Source organism: Nerophis lumbriciformis, linkage group LG21 (assembly GCF_033978685.3).
Source record: "Nerophis lumbriciformis linkage group LG21, RoL_Nlum_v2.1, whole genome shotgun sequence".
Lineage (NCBI taxonomy): Eukaryota > Metazoa > Chordata > Actinopteri > Syngnathiformes > Syngnathidae > Nerophis > Nerophis lumbriciformis.
The window spans coordinates 28,847,709-28,864,871 of NC_084568.2; the positions used below are offsets into that span (position 1 = coordinate 28,847,709).

The 17,163-nt window shown below is 38.8% G+C and overlaps 1 protein-coding gene across 1 annotated transcript in view; it reads right to left on the reverse strand.

Annotated features, from left to right (window-relative positions):
- Positions 1-17,163, reverse strand: part of kcnh8 (potassium voltage-gated channel, subfamily H (eag-related), member 8) — a 154,871-nt gene that overhangs the window by 55,440 nt on the left and 82,268 nt on the right. Inside the window, exons 5-7 of the mRNA XM_061982496.2 lie at positions 12,545-12,782; positions 11,224-11,381; positions 4,602-4,806 (exon numbers count right to left, since the gene is read on the reverse strand). Of these exons, the coding sequence (XP_061838480.2) occupies positions 4,602-4,806; positions 11,224-11,381; positions 12,545-12,782 (601 nt within the window). The remainder of the gene's footprint in view (positions 1-4,601; positions 4,807-11,223; positions 11,382-12,544; positions 12,783-17,163) is intronic.

Consider the following 17,163-nt stretch of genomic DNA (forward strand, 5'->3'; position numbering starts at 1 on the left):
TGTAAAAATGAAGTCGGCGGCCGCTTACCGTAGAAGAAGAACTAGTGCAAGAACTTCTTCTTCTGCGGTAAGCGGCCGCCGACTTAATTTTCCCCCGTAGAAGAAGAACTTCTTCTTCTACGGGGGAAAATTAAGTCCCGTAGTTGCGAGACCTAAACTTTATGTAAAGACCCAAAAGTGGCTCCTATTAAGAGACACACGTACGACGCAGAGTTTAAACTCAAGGCGATCAGTCACGCAGTAGAACACGGGAATAGAGCAGCAGCGAGAGAATATAACATTAACGAATCAATGGTGCGGAAGTGGAGGAAGCAACATGATGACCTGCGCCAAGTAAAGAAGAAGAAACAGAGTTTCCGAGGGAACAAAGCGAGATGGCTCCAGTTGGAGGACAACCTCGAACAGTGGGTTGTTGAACAGAGAGCAGCAAGTAGAAGTGTCAGTACACTCACTATTTGTTTTGCTGACATTCCCTTTAGCGCAGCTCCATCTAACGGATGCATAACGGAACCCCAGCCTCTACTGTAGCGTCTATTCTATGCGCCTTATAATGCGGTGCGCCTTATATATGAACAAAGTTTTAAAATAGGCCATTCATTGAAGGCGCGCCTTATATATGAACAAAGTTTTAAAATAGGCCATTCATTGAAGGTGCGCCTTATAGTTCGGAAAATACGGTACTTGAAAATATATACACCCCCCCGCCACCTCAACACACACCCCCATCTCCCGAATTCGGAGGTCTCAAGGTTGGCAAGTATGACTACAGGTAGGCATGTAACAATTACCGGTATTAATGATAAACCATGGCAAAACTCCTGATGGTTAGCGTTACCGTTTCAAATAAAAAATGATCGTAAAACCGTGATTGATAATTGCACTTACATAAACTCACGGAGGGGAAACACTGCTGATTTCCTGGAGAAGGAAGCTAGCACGTCTTAGTCTTAGTCTTTGTCCATTAAAAAGTATGTGTTTCTTAAGAAGCCAGAACAATATCGAAGTTTCTTCTGCCAAGGTAAATACAGTGTGTGTCTATTTATTTACTTAGGCTACTTTATTTTAAAATACAACCAGTACTTTTTTAGCACAATCAACAATAACGCGATAATAATAACCGTGATCATTTTGGTTAAAGTGATATGAATGTCAGATCGTCATCCCTACTGAGGTAATTGGCACTTGTCATGGCTACAAAACAGCTCCTCCGTTCTTTTTCTGTTCGTAATTGAGTTACTTTCTTGATTCTTTTTAGTTGGGATACATTTTTACGAAGTATGACATGATTTTTTATCATGGAGTTATTTTCAGCGTTGAAAATGTACCTGTTTTGTGTCCGTTTCTGTTTCGGTGTTGTTCTTTTCAATCAGGCACCTTTGTAGACCACCTCGGGTCCCAATAAGGCGTTGCCAGACTTCCAATATTTGGCGTATTTGTACAAAAATTTCAAAACTTGTCAACAATCCCCAAAATCCTATAATGCACAATTGGACCCATATAATATTATATATTATATGTATATTATTAGCATACACGAACATTATACGTCCTTCACTACACCTGACGCTGTGAATTGTCCCACGTACAATTGCAGCCAGGCGGGGGCACTATTTTCCCAGCAGCATCCTCCCAACAATGCTGTTAGTTTATTTAAAGGTAAAACATAAGCCAAACAACGCACCCAAAGTGGTAATATTTTACAGTAGCAGATGGTCTTGGGTGATGTCAATAGTGTGTGTATGAGAATTTTCAGCGAAATTCTATGATATTAACTTCTGTAACAATAATTTGTCATTTCTCATGTGGCAACACTGCAGGAAGTTAAATGCTGATTACTGAGCTCATCATTGCTTGACAGCTAATAGTGAAGAAGTAAGCGATTATTATATTATTTTGAATATTTGAGTCTTTGAGCTTTGTGGCAACTTTAACACTAGTAGCTGCAGTCTTAATTAAGCAAACAAAGCTTAATTCTGCTGTATCTCTATTGAGTGTCTCGTGTGTTACAATGCTAGCTTAGCTAATAATAGGTTTCGAATGACGTCCACCATATTGTTATTGTTATTTTTGTGCGAAATGGGTCACACACACACACACACACACACACACACACACATATATATATATATATATATATATATATATATATATATATATATATATATATATAGTTTTAACCCAATGTGGCCCCCGAGTCAAAAAGTTTGGGGACCCCTGCTATAAAGTTTGCTCTGATCATTTTGTAACAGGTAATGTGCTTTAAATGATGTCCTTGTCGATGATAACTGTGATTGAATGTGTTTATTAGTCTTACACAATTGTTGTTTATTAATATTAAGAAAAAAAGCAGACCTTTATGATATTACCCTCCCAGACTGGGTAACATATCACGAGCGACGAGCACACATTATCTTCCTTTGTAGCCAGTTTAATTTCCCAGTTTAATTGTTCACCAAATAGTTGACGATGTCCGGATAACTTTTATCAGGGTAAGATTTCAAATCAGTAGTCTATTCGTCTTTTCCCATCTCATACAGACCATTATCGCCAATATCCTTACATTTCTGTAAATACCCGGCTTTGCAAACCCCAGTCTGTCTGTAGGAATCTTTCACGTCCTCTTTCAAATTTCCCGAAGTTGACGTCATTGTCAAATCAAAAATGAGAAAAATATTTACAAAACTGCCGCAGGCGAATAAATTAAGTTATGACACACAAGATGGCGGCTGCCGCGAAGGATTATGGGTAATCACCATTAATGGAAACTCATGTATAGATAGCCCGAGGTGCTAGATAAATGGAACTAGCTCACAAATTAGAGCACGGTTTGTACAAAAATGACATAATAAAATGTTAGTAATTTGTGAAGACCCATTTTTTCAGATCACCCTCCTTGTATTCTCAAGGGATAATACTATAGAAATGTAACATGGATATATTTTATTAGTGTAGTCAGTGTACAGCTTTGAAAGTAGTATTGCTTTATTGTGTTTGTGCTAATTTTGTACCTTCATTTATTTCAGACAATATTAGACGTGTCCAGAGTAATTTTCAACGAACAGTAAATCTAGCTCTACAAGCTGAAGCGTACACTGACTACTCTAAAGTAGTTTTGTTTCTATAGTATTGTCCGCTTAGAAAAGGCACAGTGTATGTGAATGGTTTTGGCAAATTATGGTTTATTTGAAGTAATTTGAGTCTCAAAGGGGAACTGTATTTATTTTGGAATGTTGCCTATTTATTCACAATCCTTATGTAAGACAAAAAAACATGTTTTTTTTTTTTAATGCATTCTAAAACTTGTAAATAAATGCCAGCAAAAGTCAGCTAACAATGGAGCCAATGGCAGTACCTCTGTTTCGCCTATAAAACGCCCTTAAAAACATCCATAAACCTCAAGGTTTTATAAATATGCTGTAAGCATATACAGTATGTAATGTTGGAACAGGCACATTCATAATAACATGTAACATGTATTTTGCCCATTTTAAGCATACAACGTTTTATTTTCACAGACGCATCACAACGTTCGCTTTTCCTTTCAACAACAACAACACTACTAATCACGGCAGACTTGATGAAAGACAACAAAGACAACTTTGGACAAATGATGATCCAGAAACTTCTATTTCTTGGCCTGAATATAAGTATGATGTTCTACAACTTTTAGAAGCTGAATGATGAGCAGATCCAGCTAGAAGGAGTATTGCTAAGTGCTAAAGAAGAAATACAAACTATCAACAGAACAAAACAATCACTTACTGTACAATGTCTGCTCTCACTGTGATGCCGACTGATGGGATGTTTATATCTTCCCGTTCAGATGAAGATTTCATCATAATCCTCACAAAGGGTTGAAAAACAAGGTGCTGCAAACAAGCGTCTTGGGTTTCTGTCCACAACCTTCTACTCTCCAGGTGAGAGGCATGATTTATAATCTAGAATAAACTTTCCCCAATTTAGAGGCGATGCAGCAGCTCAATATGTCAACATAGCAGCATAAGCTATTTAGCTATCTGTGATCACGGCGCCCGTAAAAATAGTTTGTCTGTGTTAGCACTTATAATAACAATATTGCTAATATTTGGTTAATATTCAGCTCATGACATGTAAATGGAGTATTGTTGCCGCATTTTGGATGTTTTTAGAGGGCTTTATGGGCGCAATAATGTAGTCCCATTAGATGCATTCGTAGCCACCTCCTACTTGCTGTATTTTACTAGTTAGAATGCATTAAAAAAAACAAAAACATATGTGTTCTTATCTTACATAAGAATTGTGAATGATTAGCAAAATTCCAAAATAACTACAGTTACCCTTTAAACTTTAAACATTCCCTAATGTGTTGTGATTTTTTCAGGTGTAATTTCTATAACCTACATGGAGTTCACCATCATTTACTGAAAATACAGTATATTAACCTAACTATATGGCACATCTTACCAAAGCCTGTTAGAATGGAGATGCATGTATTTACTGTACTGGAGTTATGGAGGATAATGTCGTTTTTTTCCATTTTATTCAGGTTTTGCAAAGCCTTAGTGAGGTTCAAGTTGACAAAATATGGTCCAGTCAGAAGCAAAATATACCGTAGTGCTCACCAATGTCCCAGTTGTAGGCGTTGGCCTCCATCTCCATCTTGCCGATGATGTACCAGATGCAGGCCATCCAGTGAGCCAGCAGGGCAAACATGGACATGAGCAGGGTCAGAACCACGGTGCTGTGATGCGAGTAGCGGTCCATTTTCTGCAGGAGGCGTAGCAAGCGCAGCAGGCGCACTGTTTTTAGCAAGTGCACTACAGACACCTGGAGATAAAGATATAAATGACGCGGGGTCAGAAAATCAGGAGAAGGGACGCAACCGCCCTCCTTGTGATGTTTGGCGCCGTTTCCCTCGCCAGTAAAGTCATCACCTGTATCGAGCAGCCATTTTTTAGCAGGATGTAGGACAAGGATGATGGCTAACCTTCCGTTGGGGACCTACTCCATGTGCGCGTGCATGGACGGCGGGGTGAGTCTGAGAAAGTGGGGCATAGTAAATGCTGCAGAAGATTTATGTTTACCTGTGTACAGGCCTTGAATTTTAACTTTTTAAGGTCAAGGCAAGTGTTGCCTTAAAGGAGGGCTCATATTTTAGGGCACCAAGGCAAGTTGGAAGGGCACCAAGGCAAACACTATTTTCTTTCGAGGCAGGGGCTTCAAAGCATGCATGCATGCATACATACATACATGCACATATATATATATATATATATATATATATGTATATATATACATATATATATATATATATATATATATATGTATAAAAAATATAATTGAAACTGTTTTTTAAATTCATTATTAACATTAACTTGTCAGCTTTTTGTCATTTCATGATGCCTTTATCTCTATTTTTACATTTTGATAGAGGCAGGTATTTTTTTAAATTATTTATTTATTTTTTAAGTTTTGTACATTCATATGTACATGTAGATGCTGTATCGGGACAGATCCATTGAGAGTTTGAGCAGAAGTATGTCATATAGGAATTAACTATACACAATAAAACATTAACAAAATGCTATGTCACATGGATGGTTTTTGAAGTAATACCTTTGTGACATGAAAAAAACACAAGTAATGTAAAAAAAAAACATGGCGTTTACTTTTTGATATCAATATAAAACACAAAGCAGTTTGCCTAATGAAGATGAAGTCTAAAACAAGCTTTGTTCTTCTCCAACGCCTCAGTGTGGTTCAGTACAACAGTTTGGCCAACAACAAAAAAAATAAGAGTGACACCTCTCACATCGAATACACAATCTTCACAGCCTTCGTTCAATTCGATGAGATGACAAAACATTTGAGCTAGTATTGATGTTATTTGAACACAGATACAGTTTGCAGTTAAATAAAGGACGAGCGAACATCCCAGTCAACAAACTAAAGACTTTATGAACATCGCCTGCAGCATGTTCCCTCACCTCATTAACTCTCAGTCACAGCAGCTGAAGGACGCTGTATTATGAAAATAAAAGCACCATCACGTAGTTTTCTCCTTCGCTGTATACTTTTAGTGTGGGGACAAGTGCGTCTGTCTCCAATATTGACCACACCTGTCTCCATCTAAACATAGCAGTGCTCTCTTAAGCGCACGCGGAGAAGCGAGGGAAAATTACGTTAAACCAAGCGCTTGGCTCCGTTTACTCCGAGGGGAAATCTCCGGAGCAAAGTCCGTGTAGTTAGTCCGCCATGATTATCACGCCAAACGACGCTAGTGCGCATGCGCCTGACTTCCTGTTGCCTAAAATGCATTAATAAATGACAGGGTTTTGGTCATTTAAAAATTAGATGGTATTACTAACCATCGGGAATTTTATAGCGAATTACCATTATACCATTTACTGTTACATCCCTCGTCTATTAAACAAGTGAAAAGTCAAGGGCGGTCACGGCATGTTCTTGCCGCCGATGTTGGTAAATTATTTAGGGCATTATAGCAAATGACGAGGGCGGTCGCGGCAGTTGCCGCGGTTAAATTTGAGCCCTGCGTGTACACCTGTGCAGCTGGGGGAAGTCAAGACTGTAAATGCCAGCCAAACACACCTTAATGGCGTTTGAAGAAAATCAAGAAGAAAAATGTGTGGCCAGTGCTTATCAGATCTGCCCGGCGTGTTTTATTTCATGGTTTTCTTTCTTCCGACCCCCTTCTGGCCGTAGCTGTGAGGAACGCGATGCAGCGCGAGGGGTAATGAAGCCTCCTCCCAAGCCTTTAGGGAGCAGCTTCATCTTCTCGCCACCATCTATCACCACCTCGCATCCCACCTATGGTGACTCCACTTTCCTCCCTCCGCAGAAAGTAAGCAACACGCACACTTCCTCCTGACTCTTTCTCCTTCATCTCTTCCCTCCATCTCACCTGTGCCACCTCTTTCCATTTCCTCTCTTATCTGTGCTTTTTATGCACAAGAGAAACGCCCCCCCAACAAACTACACTTGATTTTGCATATGCAGCAGTATGCTAATTAGTCTTGTCCAGATACCAATATTTTGGTACCAATACCAAGGCGTATTTACTGTAGATACTTCTCAAAATAAAGTGTACCATAAACAAATGTCATTATTGGCTTTATTGTACCAGAAATACATGAAACATGTTTGTTATTGCATTCAAAGTAGAATGATTGCTGAAATAAGTTGTTGAACATACTAGACAACTTGTCTTTTAGTAGTAAGTAAGTAAACGGAGGCTCCGAATTGTCTGCTGACGTATGCAGTAACATATTGTGTCATTTATCATTCTATTATTTTGTCAACATTATTCATCTACTTGTTCATTTACTGTTAATATCTGCTCACTTTCTGTTTTGACATGTTCTATCTACACTTCTGTTCTCATGTAATAATCACTTATTCTTCTCTTCTTTGATACTTGACATTAGTTTTGGATGATACTACAAATTTGGGTATGGATCCGATACCAAGTAGTTACAGGATCATACATTGGCTATAATTAAAGTTCTCTTGTGTCCAGCGATGTATTTCATGACTTTATAAACAATCACAAATTGACAAAATATTTTGTAATAATAAAAAAATATATTTTGTAATATCGACTTCATACTGCTCTCGTACTTGGTATCGTTGCAGTCGATATTTGTATTGTATTGATCTACCGAGTTGTTTACATTGAGGAGCGCTAGCTTGCTGTTAGCGGTTAGCTATTGTATCCTCCTACGGTGTGTAGTGAAGCATGTTTAGCTGTTCCTCGTCCTACAGGGATGATTCTTGAAAGAAACTTACTTTATTTGTCGCTATGCTAGGATTAGTGATTTAGAAGTAGCTACAACAGTAGCTATGTTTAAAGCACCGCTTGTCGAGCAAAACTTAAGTGTTCATAGCTTCACCTTTATCCTTAGTTTTAGGCTAAAATAACGTCCTTTTTCGCTCTTCAGTCTCAACAATGTTTCCGCTTGTAAGTACTCTGTGTGTGGAAATGTCCATGGAAAAAACAAGTATTGGTATTTCTCAAAGGAAGTATAATTCATGAGTACTTTCTAATGTATATAGTATGCTGTACAACCTTAATTCTGATATATTACTGTTGTTAAAATATCTTCTTATTTTTACATAATTGGCAGTGATTTTCACAAAAAACAATGGAATGGAAAGGCATACAAGTTTACTGTAAAAATTTAAGTTCTGTTTTATGAAGTTACTTGGGGACAATTACAGATCATTAATGGTTGCTGGCAGAGCCCCTTTTTGCAGAAGGCAAGCAGGCCCGAGGGCCCTGAGACCCTAAACCTGAATTCCAAATCTGCGGGGACTGAGTGGTATTTCCATGAATAGACTGGAACCAAACAGGGACCTTTGCCGGGGGCGGCGGCAGCGTGACAGTGTGCCCACTCCTTCCCTCCGCTTTTAAAGACATATTTTTGTATTATTCTTTGCCTCCTGCTTGCATTGACATACATTCCAACCATATACTCAATTTGGGGTTAATTTTTTTGTTTTTGTTTTCTTGACAGTACTTCTTATTAAATTACAGTATGTATATATATATATATATATATATATATATATATATATATATATATATATATATATATATATATATATATATATATATATATTTATACACACTATATTGCCAAAACTATTTGGCCACCCATCGAAATGATCAGAATCAGGTGTCCTAATCACTTGGTCCGGCCACAGGTGTATAAAATCAAGCACTTAGGCATGGAGACTGTTTCTACAAACATTTGTGAAAGAATGGGCCGCTTTCAGGATCTCAGTTATTTCCAGCGTAGAACTGTCGTATAGATTTGTGTAACAAATCCAGTCGTGAAATTTCCTCGCTCCTAAATATTCCAAAGACAACTGTCGGCTTTATTATAAGAAAATGGAATAGTTTGGGAACAACAGCAACTCAGCCACTAAGTGGTAGGCCACGTAAACTGACAGAGAGTGGTCAGCGGATGCTGAAGCGCAAAGTGCAAAGAGGTCGCCGACTTTTTGCACAGTCAGTTGCTACAGAGCTACAAACTTCATGTGACCTTCCAATTAGCCCACGTACAGTACGCAGAGAGCTTCATGGAATGGGTTTCCATGGCCTAGCAGTTGCATCTAAGCCATACATCACCAAGTCCAATACAAAGCGTCGGATGCAGTGGTGTAAAGCACGTCGCCACTCGACTCTAGAGCAGTGGAGACGTGTTCTCTAGAGTGATAAATCACGCTTTTCCATCTGGCAATCTGATGGACGAGTCTGAGTTTGGAGGTTGCCAGGAGAACGGTACATTTCGGATTCCAATGTGCCGAGTGTGAAATTTGGTGGTGGAGGAATTATGGTGTGGGGTTGTTTTTCAGGAATTGGGCTTGGCCCCTTAGTGAAAGGAACTTTGAATGCTCCAGGATACCAAAACATTTTGGACAATTCTATTCTTCCAACATGACTGTGCACCAGCGCACAAAGCAAGGTCCATAAAGACATGGATGACAGAGTCTGGTGTGGATGAACTTGACTGGCCTGCACACAGTCCTGACCTGAACCTGATAGAACACCTTTGGGATGAATTAGAACGGAGACTGAGAGCCAGGCCTTCTCGACCAACATCAGCATATGACCTCACCAATGCGCTTTTGGAAGAATGGTAAAAAAAATCCTATAAACACACTCCACAACCTTGTGGACAGCCTTCCCAGAAAAGTTGAAGCTGTAGTAGCTGCAAAAGGTGGACTGACATCATATTGAACCTTGTGGGTTAGGAATGGGATGGCACTTCAAGTTCATATGTGAGTCAAGGCAGGTGGCCAAATACTTTTGGCAATATAGTGTATATATTTTATAAAATGTCACTTTGTTTTTTATTTACAGTCAAACCTGTCTTTAGTGACCAGTTAGGCATTCTTTAAGCATAATATGTCTGAATGAACCAAAAATATCAATACTACAAAAGAATTGGCCACTGGGTGAGAACAAACAAATAAGAACGGGCTGTTCAGTATCGTGGTCACTGATTGGCTCAGCCTCAGGCACCATTTCTATGGTGGATTAAAGGAGTGTTGTGTTATTCTATGTCTAGAGGACTTTCATAATGTTAAACAAGTCATTTAGAAGGTTTTTTTTCTTTAGCTATGAAAATATTCGATTTATAATTAATAATTCCTACTTGTGGAAATTAATTGACCACATTCTAGATAATCTTATTTATCTCATGAAATATAACTTACTTCACTAATTATTAATTATTTTTAATGTTATTACTTATGGACTATATTGTGAACAAATTGAGAACAGGAAGTGAACAAAAGTGTTAGCAACTGCTATGTAAAGGAAAAGGGGAAGCTCTGCTTCTTCCTACTCCTTTTCGAACAGGTTGCATAGAGAAACTGGAAATTGCGACGTATAATGTTGTATGCATGCATGTTCGAAATAAACTCAAACTCAGGCCTGATACCAATCAACAGCGATAAAGGAGGGATTATTGTGGTTTTAATGTGTGTAGCATTGCACTGCTTCTCCTGTAGTTGTTTTTAATATTTTGCTTGCATTATTTAGTGCTGAATTAAACATATTGTTTAACAAATACCCTTCTCAACACTGAACACAAAACCTTTGCAAAGGCAGTCTTCGTGACACACTTCATGCACCTAATGTGATGACAAAGGTCTCTTGACGGTGTGAATGAGGTAGCTCTGAAAGATAAGTGAAAGCAAACAGCACTTATGATAAAACCAAGTATTCATCAGACATGGTCAAGTCGTGAAGCTGCACCTAATTGCCCCACAATTGTGCTTCCTCCTTCCCCTTGCTCTGGGCTCTCCTTAAGGGGGTCAAGCCGCCCGGAACAAGCTTTTAATGATGCAATAAAGTAGAATTGAAAGCCTCTGTATGGTATGTGCAATCAATAGACGGAATCAAAGAGGCAGCGGAGCAGAAAAGGAAACAATCTAGAACATGAGAAATGTCAGATGTTGGCAGGATTGGTGAAAGTCCAATCAATCATCAATGTTGACAAGTATGCTTTCAAAGTGGTGTGTTCCAACCCTGTATGACTTCCCTAATGTCAAAATCATCTATCAGTCCATCATTAGAGGTATTTTCAAGCGGTGTGTTCCAACCCTGTATGACTTCACTAATGTCAAAATCATCTATCAGTCCATCATTAGAGGTATTTTCAATAGATGCATATTAATTATGCGCCTATGCAGGAAGAGCCAAAGACTACTCACCACGCTGACTTTAAAGGCGTAAAGCAGGTCAAAGGGCAATGCAGCCACCAGGTCGATGATGAACCAGGTGGTCAGGTAGTGAATGCAAATCTGCCGCGCGTCAAAGATCACCTGACCTGACTTGCTGACATAAGTGGTGCGGAAATTGAAAACAATATCTGCAACAACAAACACGTGTGTGTTAGCACAACTTCAAATGTAATCACATTTAATATAGCAGAGAAAATACAACTTGTTCATTTATATTTCAAGATTTTGTATATCAGTATAATACTTATTCATTCATTATTGTTTATTTTAGGTAGAATTTAATCATTACTACTACCATGTGAAAAAAATACTGCTTAAATATGTAAAAATAAACTTTTCAAAAATAACTTCTGAAAATATTTTTTTTGTCTGCCAAAATAACTTAAAAAGAAAAAAAGATTATATCTATCTATTACCTGACCGCTTCTATGTTAGCTACCTTTATGATGTATATTTTCTGCTGGATCTACTCTCTATTTTATGCTGCCCTTTTTTTTGCTGCAGCTGTTACATATACTGTACATGGTAATTGGGATTTGTTATATATATATATATATATATATATATATATATATATATATATATATATATATAAACATATAATATAATATAATATAATATATCAGTATATATTATATACTGTATATTACATATATGTAAATATACATATATATATATTATATTGCTACTATGGTACATTTTTAGTCTACTTTATACCTGCATTATCCTTTCCATCCTTTGTAACTGAGCTACTGTGTAGAACAATTTCCCTTGTGGATCAATAAAGTTTGTCTAAGTCTAATTGTTAAAAGTAAATCTTTTTTTTTTTAACCTATTGCAATCAATAGGGTGTCATGATCCCACATGACAGTTTGGACTTTGTTTGTGTTTGGTATCATTTCCTGTCCTGGTGCTCTTGTTTTGACAGTATTGGTGCTTTACTTGTACTTTTCTTCTTCTGCCAGCACACATTAGTTCCGTTTAGTTCCTTGTTCCCTTCTTCAGTGCTGGTTCATTATTTGCTGTGGGACAAAATGTTCTGTTGTTTTCTGAGTGACTTGGATTCTGCATGGTGCCTAATAACAGGACCTCTTGCTTTCTACCTTCTCTGCATTCTGGGATCACGCCGACATGCGTCATCATCACAGGGATTCCTTTTACATGTTTTAAAATGACATCATCAATGTGTTGATTCTCGGCAGATTTGGCGTCTTAATCAAAGCAACCAGGAAGTCACAAACAATGATTCAAAGTGCGTAAACTCCCTGGCGGAGGTCTTTAACTAACCCACCCAAAATGAAGAGAATCTCCACGGCGATGTCGCTGACGGTCGTGCTGCGAGTCAGGTCGTCGTCGTCGCCGATGAAGCACACGTTGTACGGCACGGTGACCGCCACGTAGAAAGTGGCGAGCAGGATTAGCCAGTCCCAGCCGGCTTTGCACGTGCTGTAATGCAGCAGGATGAATTTGGACTTTTTGGCGTCTGCTACCTTGTACTCTGGGAGGGCGGGAGGGTCGCCAAATACATTCTGAATAGGACGCATAAAAAGCACAGCTTTACACAAAAGATACAGTTCACACTATGGAGGAGGGATATGGCATAAAATCACTATTGATATTTACCTTGCTGCCTCTTGCCTAATCATATATAACCATATACAGTATATCATGATATCGCAGCCTCTTGCCTAATCATATATATCATGATATCGTAGCCTTTTGCGTAACCATATATATCATGATATCGTAGCCTCTTGCCTAACCATATACAGGTATATCATGATATCATAGCCTCTTGCCTAACCATATATATCATGATATCGCAGCCTCTTGCGTAACCATATATATCATTAAGAGCCAGCATTTTAGGCCGGTGCGACTTATACTCCGGAAAATACGGTGTGTGTGTGTATATATATATATATATATACATACTGTAAATTATATATATATATATATATATATATATATATATATATATATATATATATATATATATATATATATACATATATATATATATATATATATATATATATATATATATATATATATATATATATATATATATATATATCTCATGATATCCCAGCCTCTTGAAGTAACCATGTATATATCATGATATTGTAGCCTCTTGCGTAACCATATAAATCCTATCGTAGCCTCTTGTGTAACCATATATATCATGATATCGCAGCCTCTTGCGTAACCATATATATTATGACATCGTAGCCTCTTGTGTAACCATATATATATACATATATATATATATATATATATATATATATATATATATATATATATATATATATATATATCATGATATCGTAGTGTAACCATATATATATCATGATATCGCAGCCTCTTGCCTAACCACATATATCATGATATCGCAGCCTCTTACGTAACCATATATATCATCATATCGTCCCCTCTTGCGTAACCATATATATCAGTGGTCCCCAACCTTTTTGTAGCTGCGGACCGGTCAACGCTTGAAAACAGCGGCGGGGGGGGGGGGGTTTGGGGGTGGATTTATTTATTATTATTTTTTTTTTAATAAAGAAATACAATCATGTGTGCTTACGGACTGTATCCCTGCAGACTGTATTGATATATAGTGTATATATTGTGTTTTTATGTTGATTTAATTTAAAAAAAAAAAAAAAAAAAAAAATTTTTTTTAATTTTTTTTTTTCCTTATTCGGCCCGGTACCAATCGGTCGGTTGGGGACCACTGATATATATCATTAAGAGCCAGACTCTTGCGCAACCATATATATCCTGATATCGCAGCCTCTTGCGTAACTATGTATATATATATATATATATATATATATATATATATATATATATATATATATATATATATATATATATATGGCCTGGGAACGCCTCGGGATCCCCCGGGAGGAGCTGGACGAAGTGGCTGGGGAGAGGGAAGTCTGGGCTTCCCTGCTTAGGCTGCTGCCCCCGCGACCCCACCTCGGATAAGCGGAAGAAGATGGATGGATGGATGGATGGATGGATGGATATATCATGATATCGCAGCCTCTTGAAGTAACCATGTATATATCATGATATTGTAGCCTCTTGCGTAACTATATAAATCCTATCGTAGCCTCTTGTGTAACCATATACAGTGGGGCAAAAAAGTATTTAGTCAGCCACCAATTGTGCAAGTTCTCCCACTGAAAATGATGACAGAGGTCTGTAATTTTCATCATAGGTACACTTCAACTGTGAGAGACAGAATGTGAAAAAAAAAAATCCAGGAATTCACATTGTAGGATTTTTAAAGAATTTATTTGTAAATTATGGTGGAAAATAAGTATTTGGTCAATAACAAAAATTCAACTCAATACTTTGTTATTGCCAACAAAGGTTATATTACAGAGGTCAAACGATTACTATAGGTCTTTACCAGGTTTGCACACACAGTAGCTGGTATTTTGGCCCATTCCTCCATGCAGATCTTCTCGAGAGCAGTGATGTTTTGGGGCTGTCGCCAAGCAACACGGACTTTCAACTCCCTCCACAGATTTTCTATGGGGTTGAGGTCTGGAGACTGGCTAGGCCACTCCAGGACTTTCAAATGCTTCTTACGGAGCCACTCCTTCGTTGCCCGGGCGGTGTGTTTGGGATCATTGTCATGCTGGACGACCCAGCCACGTTTCATCTTCAAAGCTCTCACTGATGGAAGAAGGTTTTGGCTCAAAATCTCACGATACATGGCCCCATTCATTCTTTCCTTAACACGGATCAGTCGGCCTGTCCCCTTAGCAGAAAAACAGCCCCAAAGCATGATGTTTCCACCCCCATGCTTCACAGTAGGTATGGTGTTCTTGGGATGCAACTCAACTCGTCGTGTTTGGAGGAAGAAGAATACTAAAAAGTTATATTTTGGTTTCATCTGACCACATGACATTCTCCCAATCCTCTGCTGTATCATCCATGTGCTCTCTGGCAAACTTCAGACAGGCCTGAACATGCACTGGCTTAAGCAGAGGACACGTCTGGCACTGCAGGATTTGAGTCCCTGTCGGCGTAGTGTGTTACTGATGGTAACCTTTGTTACTTTGGTCCCAGCTCTCTGCAGGTCATTCACCAGGTCCCCTTGTGTGGTTCTGGGATTTTTGCTCACCGTTCTCATGATCATTTTGAACCCACGGGATGAGATCTTGCGTGGAGCCCCAGATCGAGGGAGATTATCAGTGGTCTTGTATGTCTTCCATTTTCTGATAATTGCTCCCACAGTTGATTTTTTCACACCAAGCTGCTTGCCTATTGTAGATTCACTCTTCACAGTCTGGTGCAGGTCTACAATTATTTTCCTGGTGTCCTTTGACAGCTCTTTGGTCTTGGCCATAGTGGAGTTTGGAGTCTGACTGTTTGAGGCTGTGGACAGGTGTCTTTTATACAGATCACAAGTTCAAACAGGTGCCATTAATACAGGTAACAAGTGGAGGACAGAAGAGCTTCTTAAAGAAGAAGTTACAGGTCTCTGAGAGCCAGAGATCTTCCTTGTTTGAAGTGACCAAATACTTATTTTCCACCATGATTTACAAATAAATTCTTTAAAATTCCTACAATGTGAATTCCTGGATTTTTTTTTCACATTCTGTCTCTCACAGTTGAAGTGTACCTATGATGAAAATTACAGACCTCTGTCATCATTTTAAGTGGGAGAACTTGCACAATCGGTGGCTGACTAAATACTTTTTTGCCCCACTGTATATCATGATATCAAGACCAAGAAGCGCATATGCCAAATTTTCAAAGAGAACGGCCTACGGATCACGATTGAAGCCAACAAGCAAACCGTCAACTTCCTCGACGTCACTTTCAACCTGAGAAATAACAGCTACCAACCATTCACGAAATCCAACACAACACTCCAATACGTGCACCATGACAGCAACCACCCACCCACCACCACGAAAAGAATACCTACCGGAATTAATAAAAGGCTATCGATGCTGTCATCTAGCAAAGCTGAATTTGACCAAGCAACCCCCCCGTACCAAAAAGCCCTTGATGAAAGCGGATACAATTTTACCCTCACCTATGAACCCACGCCAGGAAACCAACCAAAAAAGAACAGAAAACGAAACAACATCATCTGGTACAACCCCCCATACAGCAAAAACGTCTCAACTAACATTGGCCACAAATTCCTCACTCTGATTGACAAACACTTTCCCAAAGGCAACAGCCTAAGAAAATTATTCAACAAGATCAACATTAAATTGAGCTACAGCTGTATGAACAATATACGACAAATTATCTCAAACCACAACAAAACAATTGCAAATGAGCCGTCGGCCCCCAGACAGAGCGACCCCAAAACCAACAAAGGCTGCAACTGTCGCAAGAAACCTGATTGCCCTCTCAACGGGGGGTGCTTACAAACATCAGTTGTCTACCAATCTAAGGTAACACGCAAGGACATTAACACATCCGACACATATGTAGGATTAACCGAGGGAGAGTTTAAAACCAGATGGAACAATCACAAGGCTTCTTTCAGGAACCAAAACCTGCGGAATACCACAGAACTCAGCAAACACATTTGGGACCTCAAAGACAATAATGTTGAATATTCAATAACATGGCAAATTCTTGCATCCAGCACACCTTACAATAGTGGTAATAAAAGATGCAACCTATGCTTGAAAGAGAAACTGTTTATCATATACCGTCCAGACCTGTCATCCCTCAACAAGCGCAGCGAAATTGTATCAGCATGCCGCCACAGACGGAAACACCTCCTAGGTAACACATGAGCCAATCACCACGCCCCTACGCCAGCCTGTACCCACCCACTCTGTGCCCTATATAAACCATGGTATGTGAATGCTCCCATTAAAATCTCCTGATGATTGAGGGAACCCCCTCATGAAACAGGCC